The sequence below is a fragment of the Scyliorhinus torazame genome, chromosome 1, assembly GCF_047496885.1.
Source record: "Scyliorhinus torazame isolate Kashiwa2021f chromosome 1, sScyTor2.1, whole genome shotgun sequence".
Taxonomy (NCBI): domain Eukaryota; kingdom Metazoa; phylum Chordata; class Chondrichthyes; order Carcharhiniformes; family Scyliorhinidae; genus Scyliorhinus; species Scyliorhinus torazame.
The window spans coordinates 37,835,835-37,855,796 of NC_092707.1; the positions used below are offsets into that span (position 1 = coordinate 37,835,835).

General features: G+C 45.6%; 1 protein-coding gene across 1 annotated transcript in view; it reads right to left on the reverse strand.

Moving 5' to 3' along the window:
- pole (polymerase (DNA directed), epsilon) overlaps positions 1-19,962 on the reverse strand; it is a 204,791-nt gene that overhangs the window by 69,253 nt on the left and 115,576 nt on the right. Inside the window, exons 31-34 of the mRNA XM_072487322.1 lie at positions 18,159-18,365; positions 14,708-14,851; positions 14,223-14,363; positions 4,938-5,091 (exon numbers count right to left, since the gene is read on the reverse strand). Of these exons, the coding sequence (XP_072343423.1) occupies positions 4,938-5,091; positions 14,223-14,363; positions 14,708-14,851; positions 18,159-18,365 (646 nt within the window). The remainder of the gene's footprint in view (positions 1-4,937; positions 5,092-14,222; positions 14,364-14,707; positions 14,852-18,158; positions 18,366-19,962) is intronic.

The following is a 19,962-nucleotide window of genomic DNA, read 5'->3' on the forward strand; positions in this document are numbered from 1 at the left end:
TGCAGGTGTCACTGGTTCCATTCCCTTAAAGCAGAGATTACCACTGGATTAGAGAAATATCAGTTTGGCAAGAACAGCAGAGATGCCAAAACTGTTGCTCTCAAAGTGATTCCCTTACAGGGGGCCTCCTCCACTCGTTCCCACACGGACCTTTGTTCTCCATCCACTTCCAGGCCATGGCAATGTTTGCTGCCAATAATAAATTCTGTAAATTTGGGAGCGCCAAGCCTCCTCTTTGTCCATCTCTCGCAAGGAAAGCTCTCTTGGTTCTTCCCTGTCCACACAATGCTCAGGATCATGTTATTCACCTTCCTAAAGAACGACTTGGGCAAGAAAACTGGGAGATGCTGAAATACAAATAAAAATTTCAGCAGAACCACCATTTATACAGTTCAAACTCTCCCCATCAAGGACAGTAGCAACATGTCCCATCTCTTGGAAGTCCTCTCTCATCTCCTCCACGATCCTAGTCAAATTTAACTTATGGAGTTGGTCCCAGTCTCGCACCATATGTATCCCCAGATATCGGAAACTCAACCTCACCAACCAGAACGGCAGCTTATTCAAACTACCCTTCTGCCCCCTTGTATTAATTGGAAACACTTCACTTTTTGCCATATTTAATTTGTATCCTGAGAAGGTGCCAAACTCTTTCAGAATCTCCATTATCCTACCTTGCAACCCACGGGGTTTTATATCCCATAGGCATCATGATCACATCCAATAGCCTCCACACATTTGTCGATAGCTGCCTGCCCTTAATAAACCCCATCTGGTCTTCCCCAATCACATCCGGCACCGAACCATTCATTCATATAGCCAGAACCTTTGCCAGAAGCTTCACATCAATGTTCAATAGTGTGATCGGTCGGTAAGATCCACAATATTCGGGGTCTTTGCCCTTCTTTGGGATGAGTGAGATAGATGCCTGTGGCAAAAGTGGGGTGGTACGCTCACCCATTTCCAGCACTTTGTTACACATCTGCACCAACAAGGGACCCAACAGCGACCAAAACCGCTTATAGAATTTGGCAGGCAATCCATCTGGGCTTGGGGCCTTCCCAGACTGCATCGACCCCATGCACTCCATCACCTCTCGCAGCCCCACTGGGGCCCTTAGCCCTTGCCTGTTCTTCGCTCAGCAACTCCAAACTATCCAAAAAATATCTCCTTTCCTCATCCCCTGGTAGAGGTTCCGACCTGTATAAATTCCGGTTAAAGGTCTTAAAGATTCCATTAATCCCTCCAGTACCTCCCTCGCTGCCACCTGTTTCCTCAATCGGTGAGCAAGCATCCAGCTGGCTTTGTCCCTGTATTCATATATCACCCCTCTAGCTTTACGCAGTTACCTCACCAAATTCAGTGGATTCTCAACAGCGTAATCGCACTTTGCCCCCATATCCTTTGATCCCCTTCGCCCCAAGTGCTATATCTAACTGCTTCTTGCAAATATACAATGCTTAGGCCTCAACCACTTCCTGTGGTAACAAATGAGTGAAGAAATTTCTCCTCATCTCTGTCTTACATGGTCTACTCCAGGCTGTGACCGCTGGTTCTGGACACCCCCACCATCGGGAACATCCTTCTTTCATCTACCCTGTCTAGTCCTGTTAAAATCTTATTTGTTTCTATGAGATCCTCCCCCTCATTCTTCTGAACTCCAGCAAATACAATCCTAACCGTCTCAATCTCTCCTCGTATGTCCATCCTGCCATCCGAGGAATCAGTCTGATAAACCTTTGTTGCACTTGCTCTAGAGCAAGAGTATCTTCCTCAGATAAGCAGACCAATAATAATCTTTTTATTATTGTCACAAGTAGGCTTACATTAACACTGCAATGAAGTTACTGTGAAAATCCCCTAGTCGGCACGCTAAGGCGCCTGTTCGGGTACGCTCTTCGGGTTAGTCCAATTCAACTAACCAGCACGTCTTTTGGGACTTGTGGGAGGAAACCGGAGCACCTGGAGGAAACCCACGCTGATACGGGGAGAACGTGCAGACTCCGCACAGACTGACCCAAGCGGGATTCGAACCTGGGTCCCTGGTGCTATGTAGCAACTCTGCTACCGCAGTACTGCAGACAATATTCCAGGTGCGGCCTCACCAAGGACCTGGATAATTGCAGCAACACATCCCTGCTCCTGTACTCGAATCCTCTCGCAATGAAGGCCAGCAGATCATATGCCTTCTTTACCACATGCTGTGCCCGTTTTAAAATAATCACTGAAATACAGATATTCAATGGCAATGCAGAGGGCAAACTGGTTTCCAACCAGTACAAATGAAGGTGCTACCCATGAATAAAACTGCTCACCGACTAACCATTGAAGTATTAAAAATTCATACGGCTACTTTGACAACCATCTTCAGTTACAAAACTGATTAATGTTATTTAACTTGAGCTAGAGTCCATTTCTAAACATTTAAGCACCTCTTAGAGTTAATTAATTTAATTTTGGATTTCTTTTTGTTCCTTCTTCGTAGACATTTAACAAATTTACTGCCATTTAACAAGAGACTAATGCCACTTAAGCACATACCTGAAGAATAACTGTCTTCAAAGCTGCATTTTAGCAATGCATTAGGTTAAACTCACATCAGAATACGTATTCATTTTTAGAAAATAGAATTATAGTCAGCACAGTAGTGAAATTGATCATTTATTTAGGAGATTGCCCTCGAACTGTAGAAAATCAATTTCAATATGTTAAGTCTTATTAAATTCATGGCTTTTTCCATTAGTCATTTATCTAAATAAAATATCCCAACAGAAGATATTATGGATTGGTACTTTGATTCCAGGAGGTATTGACGCAATGTGGCATCCTTGTTTCTGAGCCAAAAGCTCCTGATTCAAGTACCAATCAGGTTGAGTATCAATCTGAAAATGCTTCCAAAACACATCAATGGCAGGGGCTGAGAGCAGGAGAGACTCTTGGTCAGCCATGTATGGAAAGAATACTGCAGTCTCTACCATCACTATCCATAGCTAAAGACTGCAACATGCAAGTAGAAGCAACTCTGACTTCCTGGGGAACTATAACACACCACTACCACTTTGATTCCATGTAAAGACTTCTGTCAAAACCCTGCGAGAAGTCAGAGTTAGTTTCTAGAGATAGGATGAGGGCTGGGTAGCGAGTAAAGAAATAGGGCAAGACAAACAAGTGGAATCACCCAAGATATTGAATCAATATAACTGCCAAAACAATGATATGTGCATGGTTCAACTGTTGAACAATAACTGTTCAAGATCTATGAAGAAACTGGACAGCATTTATGCATCTTTCTTGTTGTATAGTATCAATTATAAAAATCTAATTAGAGCCAGGAAGTCTTTTCTCTTTTTATACTTTCCCTCCTGTACAAAATAGAACAGGTCTTCTAGTGCACCCATTCCCAGCTGTCTCTGATTAACTATTCACTGGGTAATTCTGGGAACCAAACAGATAATTCAACACATCTCTCAGTTTTCCACATACCAAATGCATATTTGATGGTTTGCAGTTTAGTTACCGTCAAAATTGAAATTAATAATCACTCATTTTTTAAAAATGGCATGCAAGACACATTATAATTTCTGCACAGAACGCTGAATGTAAAGTCTGAAACACTGAGAAAAAAAGAATTACACAGATAAAAATCCGTGCTGATTCCACTTACTTTCAACATTATACCTCATGTAAAACACATAATCCATAGTCCACAATAACAAAATATTTACCTGCACATCATAAAAGAACTGTCCAGTTACTAGGAAGAAACCGGACCACGTTTACTCATACAAGTTGGAAATGTTACATAGATACATAGAAGATAGGAGCAGGAGGAGGCCTTTTGTCCCTTTGAGCCTGCACTGCCATTCATCACGATCATGGCTGATCATCCAACTCAATAGCCTAATCCTGCTTTCTCCCCATAGCCTTTGCTCCCATTCTCCCCAAGTGCTATATCCAGCCATCTCTTGAATATATTCAAAGTTTTAGCATCAACTAGTTCCTGTGGTAATGAATTCCACAGGCTCACAACTCTTTGGGTGAAGAAATGTCTCCTTATATCTGTCCAAAATGGTTTACCCTGAATCCTCAGACTGTGACCCTGGTTCTGGACACACCCATCATTGGTAACATCTTCCCTGCATCTACCCTGTCTCGTCCCGTTAGAATTTTATAAGTCTCTATGAGATCTCCCCTCATTCTTCTGAACGCCAGCGAGAACAATCCCAACCTAGTCAATCTCTCCTCATATGTCAGTCCCGCCATCCCTGGAATCAGTCCAGTAAACCTTCGCTGCACTCCCTCGAGAGCAAGAACATCCTTCCTCAGAGAAGACCAAAACTGCACACAGTATGCACCAAGGCCCTGTACAATTGCAGCAACACATCCCTGCTTCTATACTCAAAACCTCTCGCAACGAAGGTCAACATACCATTATCCTTCTTTACCGCCTGCTGCACCTGCATGCTTACCTTCAGCGACTGGTGCACAAGGATACCCAGGTCCCGCTGCACACTCCCCTCTCCCAATTTACAACCATTCAGGTCGTAATCTGCCTTCCTGTTTTTGCTTCCAAAGTGAATAACCTCACACTTATCCAAATTACACTGCATCTGCCATTGATTTGCCCACTCGCCCAACCTGTCCAGATCATGCTGTAGGATCCCTGCATCCTCGTCACAATTCACCCTCCCACCTAACTTGGTATCATCTGCAAACTTTTGAGATGTTACATTTTGCTCCCTCATCCAAATCATTAATATACAAGTTACAATAAGTTATCCTCAAACACCAGCACAATACACCCTACAACAGCTCTTGTGAGGCAATAGATGTGTACCAATTTATAGTGGATTTGCAGGAATTACAAACGATTTACACACACATGAAAATTACAAATCTTCCTAAATTATATGACATTTTTAAAGATGAGTAATTACCTGGTTCCAGATAATTAAATTGTGCTAATGAGCGCATTTCCAGTTGCTCCAATTCAAAGGTTTCTGCTTCCCGTCCTGCAAGATAGAGTGATAACTGCCTATTGACCATACAGACGCATCCAAGTTGAACGAGGGCACGAAAGAGCAGAGGAACCTAGGAAAACACAGAATTAACTTTTCAATACCACAACTGACTGTTGAAATCAAATTGATTGTGATATTAGCAGGGAATTAGATAAAAATTTGGAAAACCTTTATCATTTGGACAAATGGGGTTAAAGCAAATAGGTGGATCCAACACCAGGATAATGATGGGCCAACTTGGCTTTTTTTGATGCTGGACAATTGATACTCGACGAGTGGTTGAATTATTTTGTTGCATGATAACGTTCCATTCACAGGATAGATCACAGTGCTAACACCTTGCTCCAAATACTGGAATATAACTGAGAAAATCTCACTCCAGATGCAATTGCAGAAAGCCTCCCATTCTGATCTTCACTTTTGCAGTCTTGCATGCAGTGCATTGCTGCATCAGATTCCAAGCTCCTCTATTGAGCACTCCTTTCATACTCTATTGAACGACTCGACAAGATGAGTGCTTTTAATGGAGGAAAATCCTTACAATCCTGTGAAGGTTGATGTAACCATGCAGCATGCTTGTTTGTGCCATACATAACATTGAAAATCTGGAAACAGGGACTTCCGGGTGCGGCGATGACCAGCTAAGTCGCACGTTTCGGCAGCTCCCGGTGGAAAGGACTTTTGGGCTCTTGATAGGAGCCCCAACGGCAATTTTAACAGCTAAAAACACTGTGCAGTAAACCAGAAGGGAATCCCCCCTGGACACGGATGGAAAAAGGAGAGGAAAGTGGCCGGATTGCGGTGGATCCTCGAGAGCAGCGGCCAGGAAGCAGACACAAAGCAAGTTGGCGTCGGAAGGAGGCAGTTTAATATGGGGCCCTGACCAACAAGAGTTCCTGTGGCGTTGTGTGGAAGAACTTAAAAAGGAGATGAAGAAGGAGCTGCTGGCCCCGATATTACAGGCGATTGAAGGGCTAAAGGAGGAGCAAAAGACCCAGGAGCAGGAGTTTCGGGTCGTGAAGGCAAAGGCTGCTGAGAATGAGGACGACATACAGGGCCTGGTGGTGAAGACAGAGATGCACGAGGCACAACACAAAAGGTGTGTGGAAAGGCTGGAGGTGCTGGAGAATAATGCGAGGAGGAAGAATTTAAGGATTCTTGGTCTTCCCAAAGGTGCAGAAGGGGCGGACGTCGGGGCATATGTGAGCACGATGCTGCACTCGTTAATGGGATCGGAGGCCCCGACGGGCCCGTTGGAGGTGGAGGGAGCCTATCGAGTTATGGCGCGAAGACCGAGGGCTGGAGAAATTCCTCGAGCCATAGTGGTGAGATTTCACCGATATAAGGACAGAGAGATGGTCCTCAGATGGGCAAAGAAAACGCGGAGCAGTAGGTGGGAGAACGCGGTGATCCGCATATATCAAGATTGGAGTGCGGAGGTGGCGAGAAGGAGGGCAAGCTTTAATCGGGCCAAGGCGGTGCTGCACAAAAGGAAGGTTAAATTTGGAATGCTGCAGCCGGCAAGGCTGTGGGTCACACATCAAGGGAAACACCACTACTTTGAAACGGCAGAAGAGGCGTGGACATTTATTGTCGAGGAGAAACTGGAATAAGCGGGCTAGAAAAAGAACGTTTGGGACAAAGTGGTGGGGCGAATATGTGGGGTGAAGAGGGGCAAAAGGGGGAAGAGATGATTTCCCAAGTTGTCAATCCTGCGACCCTGTAACTTTTCTCTCTTCCCCCATGTCGTAGGGGAGGGGGGGGGGGGGGAGGGAGGATGAGGAGCTGGGGGCGCCGGCCATTCGGGGCGGGGCCAAATGGGAAGCGCGGGCTTTGTTCCCGCGCTATGGTAATCATGGCGGGAACAGGGAAGCAGGAAGGAGGGGGCCTCGCACAGTGGGAGCCGAGGTCACAGGGCGGAAGCCGAGGTCAGTCAGAGTTTGCTGACTTCTGGGAGCAACATGGGGGGTGCAATTACGCTAGTGAGGGATCTAGCGGGGGGGGTTAACTGGGTTGCTGCTGCTGGGGAGAAGGGGGACCTGGTATGGGATGGGGTGGTCGGGGCGGGAGGGCGCCGTTGGGGGGAGATACGGCTACGTGGGAACCGGGTGAGGAGCTGGATTGAAAAAGGAGATGGCTAGTCGACAAGGGGGGGGGGGTAAAGAGCCCCCCAACCCGGCTGATCACATGGAATGTGAGAGGGCTGAACGGGCCGATAAAGAGGGCACGGGTACTCGCACACCTAAAGAAACATAAGGCAGATGTGGTTATGCTGCAGGAGACGCATCTGAAACTGATAGACCAGGTCAGACTACACAAAGGATGGGTGGGGCAGGTGTTTCATTCGGGGCTAGACGCAAAAAACAGGGGGGTGGCTATACTAGTGGGGAAGCGGGTAATGTTTGAGGCAAAGACCATAGTGGCAGATAGTGGGGGCAGATACGTGATGGTGAGTGGCAAATTGCAAGGGGAGGCGGTGGTCTTAGTGAACGTATATGCCCCGAACTGGGATGACGCCAACTTTATGAGGCGTATGTTAGGACGTATCCCGGACCTAGAGGTGGGGAAGTTGGTAATGGGTGGAGATTTTAACACGGTGGTGGACCCAGGGCTGGACAGATCGAGGTCCAGGACCGGAAGGAGGCCGGCTGCAGCTAGGGTGCTTAAGGACTTTATGGAGCAGATGGGAGGAGTAGACCCCTGGAGATTTAGTAGACCTAGGAGTAAGGAGTTTTCGTTTTTCTCCTATGTCCACAAAGTTTATTCACGGATAGACTTTTTTGTTTTGGGAAGGGCACTGATCCCAAAGGTGACGGGGACGGAGTACACGGCTATAGCTATTTCGGATCACGCTCCACATTGGGTGGACCTGGAGATAGGGGAGGAAAAAGAACAGCGTCCACCCTGGAGAATGGACATGGGATTATTGGCAGATGAGGGGGTGTGTTTAAGGGTGAGGGGGTGTATTGAAAGGTACTTGGAACTCAATTATAATGGGGAGGTTCAGGTGGGAGTGGTCTGGGAGGCGCTGAAGGCAGTGGTTAGAGGGGAGCTGGTATCTATTAGGGCACATAAAGGAAAGCAGGAGGGTCGGGAAAGGGAGCGGTTGTTGAAAGGACTTCTGAGGGTGGACAGACAATATGCGGAGGCACCGGAGGAGGGACTGTACAGGGAAAGGCAAAGGCTACATGTAGAATTTGACTTGTTGACTACGGGTAATGCAGAGGCACAATGGAGGAAGGCACAGGGTGTACAGTACGAATATGGGGAGAAGGCGAGCAGGTTGCTGGCCCACCAACTGAGGAAAAGGGGAGCAGCGAGGGAGATAGGGGGGGGGGGTGAGAGATGAGGAGGGAGAGATGGAGCGGGGAGCAGAGAGAGTGAATGGAGTGTTCAAGGCATTTTATGAAAGATTATATGAAGCTCAGCCCCCGGATGGGAAGGAGAGAATGATGTGCTTTCTGGATCAGCTGGAATTTCCCAAGATGGAGGAGCAGGAGAGGGCGGGACTGGGAGCACAGATTGAGACGGAGGAAGTAGTGAAAGGGATTGGGAGCATGCAGGCGGGGAAGGCCCCGGGACCAGACGGATTCCCAGTTGAATTCTATAGGAAATATATGGACTTGCTGGCCCCGCTACTGATGAGAACCTTTAATGAGGCGAGGGAAAGGGGATGGCACTACCGAGCCTAAGTGAGTACTACTGGGCCGCCAATATCTCAATGGTATGTAAGTGGATGGGAGAAGAGGAAGCGGCATGGAAGAGATTGGAGAGGGCGTCCTGCAGTGGGACTAGCCTACAAGCTATGGTGACGGCGCCGCTGCCGTTCTCACCAAAGAAATACACCACAAGCCCGGTGGTGGTGGCTACATTGAAAATTTGGGGGCAGTGGAGACGGCATAGGGGAAGGACGGGAGCCTCGGTGCGGTCCCCGATAAGAAATAACCATAGGTTTGTTCCGGGGAGAATGGATGGAGGATTTGGAGCATGGCAAAGAGCAGGGGTAGCACAATTGAGAGATCTGTTCGTAGATGGGACGTTTGCGAGTTTGGGAGCGCTGACGGAAAAATATGGGTTGCCCCAAGGGAATGCATTTCGGTATATGCAACTGAGGGCTTTTGCGAGGCAATAGGTGAGGGAATTCCCGCAGCTCCCGACGCAGGAGGTGCAGGATAGAGTGATCTCAGAGACATGGGTGGGGGATGGTAAGGTGTCGGACATACATAGGGAAATGAGGGACGAGGGGGAGATCATGGTACATGAGCTGAAAGGGAAATGGGAAGAAGAGCTGGGGGAGGAGATTGAGGAGGGGCTGTGGGTGATGCCCTACGTAGAGTAAACTCATCGTCCTCATGTGCCAGGCTAAGCCTGATACAATTCAAGGTTCTACACAGGGCGCATATGACTGGAGCACGGCTCAGTAAATTTTTGGGGGTAGAGGATAGGTGTGCGAGATGCTCGAGAGGCCCAGCGAATCACACCCACATGTTCTGGTCATGCCCGGCACTACAGGGGTTTTGGGTGGGGGTGGCAAAGTTGCTTTCGAAGGTGGTGGGGGTCCAGGTCGAACCAAGCTGGGGGTTGGCTATATTTGGGGTTGCGCAAGAGCCGGGAGTGCAGGAGGCGAGAGAGGCTGATGTTTTGGCCTTTGCGTCCCTAGTAGCCCGGCGCAGGATATTGTTAATGTGGAAGGAAGCCAAACCCCCGGGTGTGGAGACCTGGATAAACGACATGGCAGGGTTTATAAAGTTAGAACGGATTAAGTTCGTATTAAGGGGTTCGGCTCAAGGGTTCACCAGGCGGTGGCAACCGTTCGTCGACTACCTCACAGAAAGATAGAGGGAATGGAAAAGAAGAAGACAACAGCAGCAACCCAGGGGGGAGGAGAGGGGGGGGGGGGAAAATTGGACGGACTCTCAGGGATGTTATTGTATATGTATAGGCACTTGTTTTAGGTAATGTATATTGTATATTGGACTGTTGGATTGTATCTTTGGAGAGTATTTATTTTTGACCAGGCAGTTGCCATTTAGTTTGGTTTATGTTTCTGTTCATATATTATTTATTTATTTGTTTAAAACTGGCCACTGTTATTTATATTGCTTTATTGTTGTTTAAAAGAAACACTACGTACTGTTATGTTTGGCCAAAAAATCTTGAATAAAATATATTTTTTTAAAAAAAGAAAATCTAGAAACATCAAGTTGGAAAAATTAGCCTGTCTTTCTCATTACAATTTCGGATTTTGAGGTTTTACAGCTTTTGTTTTTATATTGTAAGTGTTCATTCAGGATACCTGCACTTCGGAGCTTGATCGGCAAATATGTATAGTTTGTAGAATTTTAAGAAACAAAATTGCAAATTTACTTTCCGTACATTAAAGTGGCGCAATGCTCACTCAACTCTTCAAATGTTAAAATCTCGTCAATGTCAAAATTGCACAATTGATATTTTTGAATGTAATGATTACCGGAGATATCAATTCGAATTGAATTATTTCACTGCTGAATTGAATATTCTGCCACATTTGCTGACATTAAGCAGCTTTCCTTAAAAAGCTAAAGCAGCAAAGAACGCAAATCCAGACGGCTGCGTTGCCTGCCTTATGCCAGGGCTCAGGACATCTGCTTAAGGCTGGAGAGGAACTTGCAATGGGAGGGGAAGGATCCAGTCGTCATGGTCCATATAGGTACCAATGACACTGTTAGAACTAGGAAGGAGGTTCTGTATCGAGAGATTGAGGAAGTAGGCACCAATTGAAAAGCAGAACCTCAAATGTTATAATCTCTGGACTATTACCTGAGCCATGTGCAAACTGGTATAGTGTACAATTAGAGTAGTGAATATATGGCTCAAATACTAGTGTGGATGAAGCGGGTTTTGGTTTGTGGGGCACAGGCACTGGGGCTATACCGTTGGAATGGTCTATAACTGAACCGTGCTTGAGGCTGGTTTCGCACAGTGAGCTAAACAGCTGGCTTGTAATGCAGAACAATGCCAGCAGCGCGGGTTCAATTCCCGTACTGGCCTCCCCGAACAGGTGCCGGAATGTGGCGACTAGGGGCTTTTCACAGTAACTTCATTGAAGCCCACTTGTGACAATAAGCATTTATTACTATTATTTGTTCTTGCGAGCTGCATAACTAGGGAAGTAGAGAGGGCTTTGAACTAACTAGTGGGGCAAAGGATCAAATGTGGAAGGATGCGGAATACCCAAGAGTAGAGATGAGGAAAGAGAAGAACACAGTAATGTGGGAATGAAGGTCGGAGAATGGCAGAAAGGGAAAGAGAAAAAAAAAACAAAGAATGCACAAACAATCAAGACTATCAAAGATAGAAAAAGACTTAACTAAAGGCTCTGCATCTAAACATGCATAGCATTCATAACAAAGTAAACAAATCGATAGCTCACAATGAAGTAAATAAATGTAACCTGATAGCCGATACGGAGAACTGGCTGCAGGAGGACAAGGATTGGGTCCTGAATATTGAGGGGTATATGACATTCAAGAATATACTAGGTAAAGGTGTTTGGGGTAGTGCTGTTGATCAAGGATAGCACTGGTGCAATAGCTCGAGATGACCTTGGTTCAGGACATCAGGTTTGAGTAGATGAGGAATAGTAGAGGAAAGAAGTCACTCGTGGGAGTGATCTACAGGCCCCCTAACAGTAGCCACAGCATAGAGCAAATGATACAAGTAGAAATATTGGGTGCTTCGAATAAAGAATCGAGAATAATCATGGGCGACTTTAATCTACATAAAAACTGGGGGGAAAAAAATCAAGATTGACAATAGTAGCCTGGGTGAGTAGTTCTTGGAATGCTTTGGAGGTAGTTTCTGACAGTGTTCTGGAACCAACCAAAGAGCAGGTTATTTTGGATTTAGTCTTGCATAATGTGACAGAATTAATTAATGACCACAGAGTAAAGGCGCTCCTAGGTAGCATCAGCCACAATATTATTGAATTTTAAATCCAGTTTAAAAGGGAGAAGAATGGGTCGAAGATGTGGGCATGAAAACAAGTAGGTGAAGTTGTTGCTAACTTTCCGTTGGTTCAATTGCTCGGTTTTATTACCTTTGCTCTCGAGTCCATAAGACCATAAGACATAGGAGCGGAAGTAAGGCCATTCGGCCCATCAAGTCCACTCCACCATTCAATCATGGCTGATTGAGTCGCCAGAGGTTCAAGTCCGAGTAATGATCAATGACCCAATACACCGATTAGTAAGATTCAAATCAAAGCACATTTATTATACACAGTAATCGCTACTCATGCACAAATTCTACGTCTAAGCTACTTCTAAAACTAACAGGCCTATACTTAACTTCGGACTGGCCCACTAGGTCAGGGGAACAAATGGCCTTTTGTTCGGGTTCTGAGTCTGCGGGATTTGAAGTTGGTACGGATTGGTAGCTAGGAGCACCTATCTCGTAGCGAGCGTTGAATTAAGACTTACTTCTGTCGGTGGTCACTGCACCGGTCATGGTCAAGGTTGGTTTGTGTTGCTGGGTGACCCGGGCAGGACGAAGAGGTGAAGAGAGCGATTTGAACTTGGGGCTTAACTCTTATAGTCCCCAGGGGCTTCCTGCCTTTCAGGGCGGACCCTGTACCTGGTCCCAAGTGATTGGACTTTGTCCCAATCCCAATCACTTGGTTCGATTTCTCCAATACTGGAGTGGTTCCCTGGTTGATGGGCGGTCTCGAGGTGTTCGTTCACCTCCTTTGTGTTGGCTCCCGCTGCCGCCGGGGAGTCTGGCTTTGCTTTGTGTGTCCAAAATGTTACTTATTGTTCCCGGGGATTGCTCATCAGTATGTAGATGGCTGCTACATTGTTATGCTGATGGTCTCTGGTATCGGTGTTGTCTGGCCTTTTGCAGAGTTAAATACACAGCAAACCTGCACCTGCTGGTTTCTGTCTATGTTGGCTGACTTTCCCCATCAGCCTTTGCCGTTCGCCATTTTAAATCGGGAGTTGGCCAATTTAGGTGGCTACAAAGTGAACTGGGATACTAGGGTAGGGGATAAACCAATCACTTGAAGGAATATTTCAGAATACTCAGAATAAGTATATTCCATTGTAAAGAAAAATGCTAAATGGAAGAGCCACCATCCATGGTTAACTAAAGAAGAAAAGCATTAAGCTTCAGGAAAAACATAACCGCGCAAAGATGTGTGGCAGGTCAGATGATTGGTTGGAATATAAACAGTAGCGAATGACTCAAACGTTAACCAGAAGGTAGAAATTAGAGTATGAGAGGAAGCTAGCTAGGAATGTAAAAACAAATCACAAGAGTGACTACAGGTATTTAAAATGGAAAAAATAAGCAAAGGGAGTGTTGGTCCTCTGGAGAGTAGGAATGGGGAGTTCATAGCAGATAATGAGGAAATAGCAGATGAAATAGAAAGATATTTTGCTTCAGAGATAGATTGATTCTTGTTGGGCAAGGGAACCAAAGGTTATAAGGGGGAGATGGGGAATGTAGAACTCAACACAAACAGCCATGATCTTATTTAATGGCGAGCGGGCTCGAGGGGCCGACTGGTCGACTTATGCTCCTATTTCTCATGTTCCCATGTTCGTAAAATAGGCACTATTCCAGACCACACAGCCCAAGAACATTAACAAAACAGAATACTTGAAGAGAACTGGTTGGGTTTTGTCTGAAATAACAGTGATATCAAATGATAGACGAAACAAGTGATGTGCCAAATATAACGGTTAAAGTTACTATCAAAAATTAAACAAGCCAATTTCTCCATACACAGCTGAATCTTCATTATTAAAGTTCCCATTATCTACCAGAATTGCAAGACAAATCATTGCATGAGACCTGATCTCAATGCACAGCATTTTATGCATTGCATCCAATCTTGATAATAATAGGATAGGTTCTTCATATTTTATTGCTTTTAATTTCCATACCCAGGGCATTGCTACGCCATATATGCAAGCAAAATGTTTGGGAGCTTTTAATTATCTGCAAAATAAATCCCCTCTCTCTGGTGGGTAGTGGAGTTTTCACTATATTATTGTAATTATTTCCCTCTTCACTATCTAACACCTGAAACAGAATGATAAAATATGAATTTTTTTCACTGGTTTATGTAGTCAGGTTTTGGAGAAAAGCTCAAACTGCAAGGGGCAAGTTCTAGCCTACAATATACAAATTCCATCCATCACCAAAAATTATTCAGACCTGTGTTTCATAGACTCCCTCAATGTCTGGAGCAGAGAGGTCAGCATTAATCTCATTGATGTGCTCTTGGTACATGTCTTCCGGCACGGAATATTCATATAGGTTGTAAACAATATTGGACCGAGGAAGGATACGGTTAACCTGCGGATGTGGAAATAAATTTCAACAAATTAGGAAAAAAAGTGCCAACATATAAAATAGCTATTTTCTAGGCAAACAGCTATTTTGCAAACTGTCAGTTAAATGAATCACACTCAAGACTTGCATGTCATGTTTATTCCTACAGATAGTGATAAACCTGCTGTACCCTTTCAGTACTTATTGTTTTCAAAATAGATCACTACATCACAACTTTAGCCTTCCACTTCATTCAAATTTTTCAACTCAAATAGTTGATCATATTTTCCATATACAGTATCAGATCCATTCTAAAATTTATTTAGAGAAAAGCCACGGAAGATGAGTAAGGTATATGCTATACTTACCTTCTTGTAAACAGCACTATCATCTGCTTTCGGGATGCGCTGATTGACGTAGAACACTCGCGGGATGTTGAGTTTGATGCAATGTAAATCATTACCAACAACAGCCCATAGCTTGAAGCAGCCAGGCTGACTTGTTTCTGCAATCTGAACCATTGAAAGATTAATTTTACTAAAGGCACTTCACATACTACAGTAGTACAGTGGACCTAATTACAAGAGCTTTTCATGCCAAGATCACATGACTTAACAAAAGAATCTAATTTATTCTTTTTTTTTGTTCATTTCACGATACATGAACATTATTGACAAGTCCAGTATTTATTACCCACCCCAAATTGCGCTCAGGATGGCGTGAGTTGGGACTACCGGTGGGAGGAGATTACATAGGGTAACTTTGGCTATGGTCTTTGTTTTTTGGACATTTTAACCCGGTTCCCAGGGACTTTCCATCCCATTGTGTGGGATAAGCAATTTGTCAGCAAAAACATGTTGAAATATATGAAAAGGGCTGGTGGCAAGAAGAGTGCAGGATATGATCCTTCAACGAAGCTAGAAAGCCCGCGAAGCTCAGCAGGAGGGAAGGCGGTGGACCCGACCTCGGGTGGGTCTGCTCACATCACGGTGAAAAAGCTGACTGAGGTGATGGCACAGGTGTTTGAAAAGCAGTTTGCGAAGCATCTGAAGTGCAGGGCAGGGTGATGATGGAAACCCTTAAGAGGTAACTTCAGCTGGTACTTGGTCTGATCTGGGAGAAGCTGGAAAAAACCTTGGGGGTGGTGAAGGATCATAGAGAGGGGCTGAAGGTGGCCAAATCGCAGCATGGGGATCGAATCACCTCATTGGAAGCCAAGATAATGATGGTGGAGGAGAAGAAGACTCTGAGGGCAAAGGTGGATGACTTGAGAACAGGTCGAAGAGGCAGAACCTCAGAATCGTGAAGTAGCCGGAGAGGGTGGAGGACCCAAAGCCAACTGAGTACTTCTCTCAGATGTTTGCTCAGCTTTTGGGGGCGGGGCGGGCGACTGACCCTCCGGAGTTAGATTGGCTCATCGGGTACACTGGCGGAAGCATCAGGCGAATGTGCTGCCACAGGCGGTGATTATTGGATTCCACAGCTTCCAGGAGAAGGAGCGGGTTCTGCAATGGGCCAAGGTGCATTGGGACTAAGATGGGAAGGAAGTATCATCAGGATATATCAAGTTATCGGAGACGAGTTGACAAAGCTGCGTGCAGCTTTTAATAAGGCAAAGTCAGCGCTATTCAGGAATGGAGTCAGGTTTGGAGTACCTGGCGAGGTAGAGAGTGACATTTTGATCAAAAGATCATTTTTTTCAATACGTCAGAGCGACATTTGTCAAGGAGCATGGACTTGATTGAATGCATTTGATTGGGATTTTTAATGGGGATGGTTGGGTGGGGCTGGTTCCAGAAGGGTTGTAGTTTGAATCAGTTGTATGTTTGGGAATGAGGGGTTTACAGTTGTCGGGGCATAGTGGTCAGGGCAACGGAATGGGGACTACGTGTACGGGTGTGGGGCTTTAGGTATGCTTTTGTACCCGGTATGGGCTGGTGGGGGGGGGCGGGGTTGTTTTTGCTTGAGCATACACCCTGGGTAATGAATTACCTTTGCTAGCTGTAGTTTCAGCTAGTGAATGGGAGTGAAGTGGGGGACTACGGTTTGTTGGACCTGTTTGAGCAAGGATCATGGAGTCTAGCTTGTTTGTTTGTTTGGGGGCGGGGAGATAGAGATAGGAGGGAGTTGTTTTTCTGGAAAGCTTTTTTCAAGGTTATGGTGGGGTGGGGAGAAGAGTGGCAGCGGGAGGATCGGACTTGGACTGAGGGCTTTTAAGTGATCCGTTTATCTTTAAGAATTGGTCAGTCAGGGGAGGGGAGGAAATGGTGTTTTTTTCTCTCCTTTCTCTGTACATGGAATTTTGTTTGTCTGGATTTGTTTATTTTGTGTCTTATAAAATGAAAACTTTAATTAAAATATATTTTTTTAAAAGATGCAATGAGCTTCCTTTTTGAACCAACTCAGTCCAGGTGGTAAAGGCATTCATACAGAGCACTGTTAAAGAATGAGTTTCACAATGTTGACCCAGTGGTCGAAAGAAAATAAGGACCTATGGCCAAAACAAACTGTGCAAAAGATAGCCAACAGGATGACAGGAGGGCATGAGAAATCAAAATTATCTAGTAATTAAATACTCAAAGTGATCAAATAAGAGCTGACACCCTTGTAAAGAGATATTAGAGCACACCATCAAAGGTTTGAACATAGAACATACAGTGCAGAAGGAGGCCATCAGGCCCATCGAGTCTGCACCGACCCATTTAAGCCCTCACTTTCACCCTATCCCCGTAACCCAATAACTCCCCCTAACCTTTTTGGTCACTAAGGGCAATTTATCATGGCTAATCCACCTAACCTGCACTTCTTTGGACTGTGGGAGGAAACCAGACCACCTGGAGGAAACCCACGCAGACACGGGGAGAACGCGCAGACTCAGCACAGACTTGAAACACATTCCGGCGCCTGTTCGGGGAGGCTGTTTCGGGAATTGAACCATGCTGCTGGCCTGCCTGGGTCTGCTATAAAAGCCAGCGATTTAGCCCAGTGTGCTAAATCAGCCCGTACCGTAAAGGACTTCAGGAAGACATACGTACGTCAATGGAATAGGCAGATGGACGCAATTTAATATGGATTAGCTTGCAGCTTTGGGGTGGATGGAGAGAACAGAGCACAGTGCAAATTCATCAGAGTGATGCCAGAAATGGGAAAGTGCTTTTATTTGAAGAGACTGAGGTCAGTTCTAACAAATAGGGATTAGGGATTCTTAATATTGCGAACAGTTTTGATAGAAGAACAGGAAGGCTTTTTGCTGTCCTCCAGTTATTATCATAGCGATTGAGGAGTGAAGCTCGGAGACATTTTCATATGCACAGTGGTTTGCTGTCTGGTTGAGACAATGACCACTCGACCTTTTACGGGACCACTCTGTAAACATTTAAATGAAGATGCAAGATTATAAGCAGAGCACAGTCCAGAATTAATTTTGGATCCTCCAGTGAAGAGCTGTCCTAAACACAATGGGTTGAGTAGCCTCCTTCTTACGGGACTAATTCAAAAATCTGTTTCATAGAATCCCAACAAAGTAGAAGGAGGCCATTCAGCCTATTGTGTCTGCACTGGCACTCTGAAAGAGCACCCTACCAAGGCAGACACGGGGAGAAAGTGCAAACTCCACAGAGTTACCAGAGGCTTGAATTGAACGCAGGTCCCTGGTGTTCTGAGGCAGAAGTGCTAACCACTGTGCCGCCCCTGAAACACCCAAAGTGTGAATCATATCCCTAAACCAACGAGCCCCTTCTTCAACCATAATCAACTCCGTTCTTAAATTACTGTCACAAAACTACAGATCCCAACCATACCAATTAAACAAAAATTTACCTGCACAATTTGCCATGGCATATCTAGAATGGTACGGGCCGTTCGGCGCAAAAAGCTGCTGAGGCTAGTTTTTGGACCATCTCGAATAGGTCTACCTGGTGCAGCAACACCATCATCAAGCTTTCTCCTCTTTCTGCGGGCCTGCCTTTGTTTTGATTGCAGCTCCCATTTCTTCTTTTGGTATCTCAGCCACACTATGCGTTCATTCTGTTAAAAAATGTAATGGAACTTACAGTAAGAAGTCTTACAACACCAGGTTGTTTCAAATCACTCGCTTTCGGAGCACTGCTCCTTCCTCAGATGAATTGAAGAGGTAGGTTCCAGAAAATATATACAAAGTCAAAGATGCAAGACGATGCTTTGAATGCGTGCATTTTTAGGTAATTAGGTCTTTACAGATCCAGAAAGAGGGGTAATCCCAGGTTAGAGGTGTGAATAGTCTCAAGCCAGGACAGTTGGTGGGATTTCGCAAACCCAGGCCAGATGGTGGGGGGTGAATGTGACGCGACATGAATCCAAGGTCCCGGTTGAGGCCGTACTCATGTGTGGAACTTGGCTATAAAACGCTGGCATCTCCACATAATGGAAGTTAATTTTAAATTAGCAAGTCTAAGCCCCATTTGAAGTCCTGGGCAACTTCATCAATCGGAACCTAATTCAAACTTTAGCTCGGTTTGCCAAGAACAAACATATTTTAACAATATAAAACATACTGACCCCCATCTGGTGCAAACTTAAGAGTCAGCCCATCAGGAACTTCTAGTCAGATGATGTTTAATGTATTTCAGTGATAGACTTTAGCAGAGTGCAAGTGGGCTCTTTAAAAAAAACAAAAATCCTCTGTGTGAATGAAACTCGAGCTTAAATAGGGAGAAAGGGAATCCATTCCAGCAACATTTTGTCTACAAGATTATGCAGAGCATGGATAGAGTGGATAGGCAGGCACGCTGTCCCAGGGTGGAGGGACTCATAGAATTTACAGAGCAGAATGAGGCCATTCGGTCCATCAAGTCTGCACCGGCTCTTGGAAAGAGCACCCTACCAAAGGTCAACACCGCCACCCTATCCTCATAACCCAGTAACCCCACCCAACACGAAGGGCAATTTTGGACACTAAGGGCAATTTATCATGGCCAATCCACCTAACCTGCACATCTTTGGACTGTGGGAGGAAACCGGAGCACCCGGAGGAAACCCACACACACACGGGGAGGATGTGCAGACTCCACACAGACAGTGACCCAAGCTGGAATCGAACCTGGGACCCTGGAGCTGTGAAGCAATTGTGCTATCCACAAGGCTACTGTGCTGCCCCTAAGGGACTCACCAGGGAGCATAGGTTTAAGGTCTGTGGGGAAAAGTTTAGAGATGTGCGAGGCAGATTTTTTTTACGCAGAGAGTGGCGAGTGCCTGGAAAGCGTTGCCAGGTGAGGTTGTGGAAGCAGATACATTAACAGCCTTCAAAAGGCATCTTGACAAACACATGGGTAGGATGGGTACAGAGGGATACGGCACAAGGAAGTGCTGAGGGTTTTGGCAAAGGTTGGTATCATGACCGGTACAAGCTTGGAGGGTCGAAGGGCCTGTTCCTGGGCTGTATTGTTCTTTGTAACACTGAAAATGGAAACAGAAAATGATGGAAACACTCAGCAGCATCTGTAGAGAGAGAAACAGCATTAACTGGCGCGATTCAGCCACGACGTTGCACCTAGCCCGAATCACTGAGCTTGTACCAACCGCACCGAAGGCTGCAGCAATGCCAACGCAGACTGGAGGCGGCACCACGTGTAGGGGGCTGACGCAC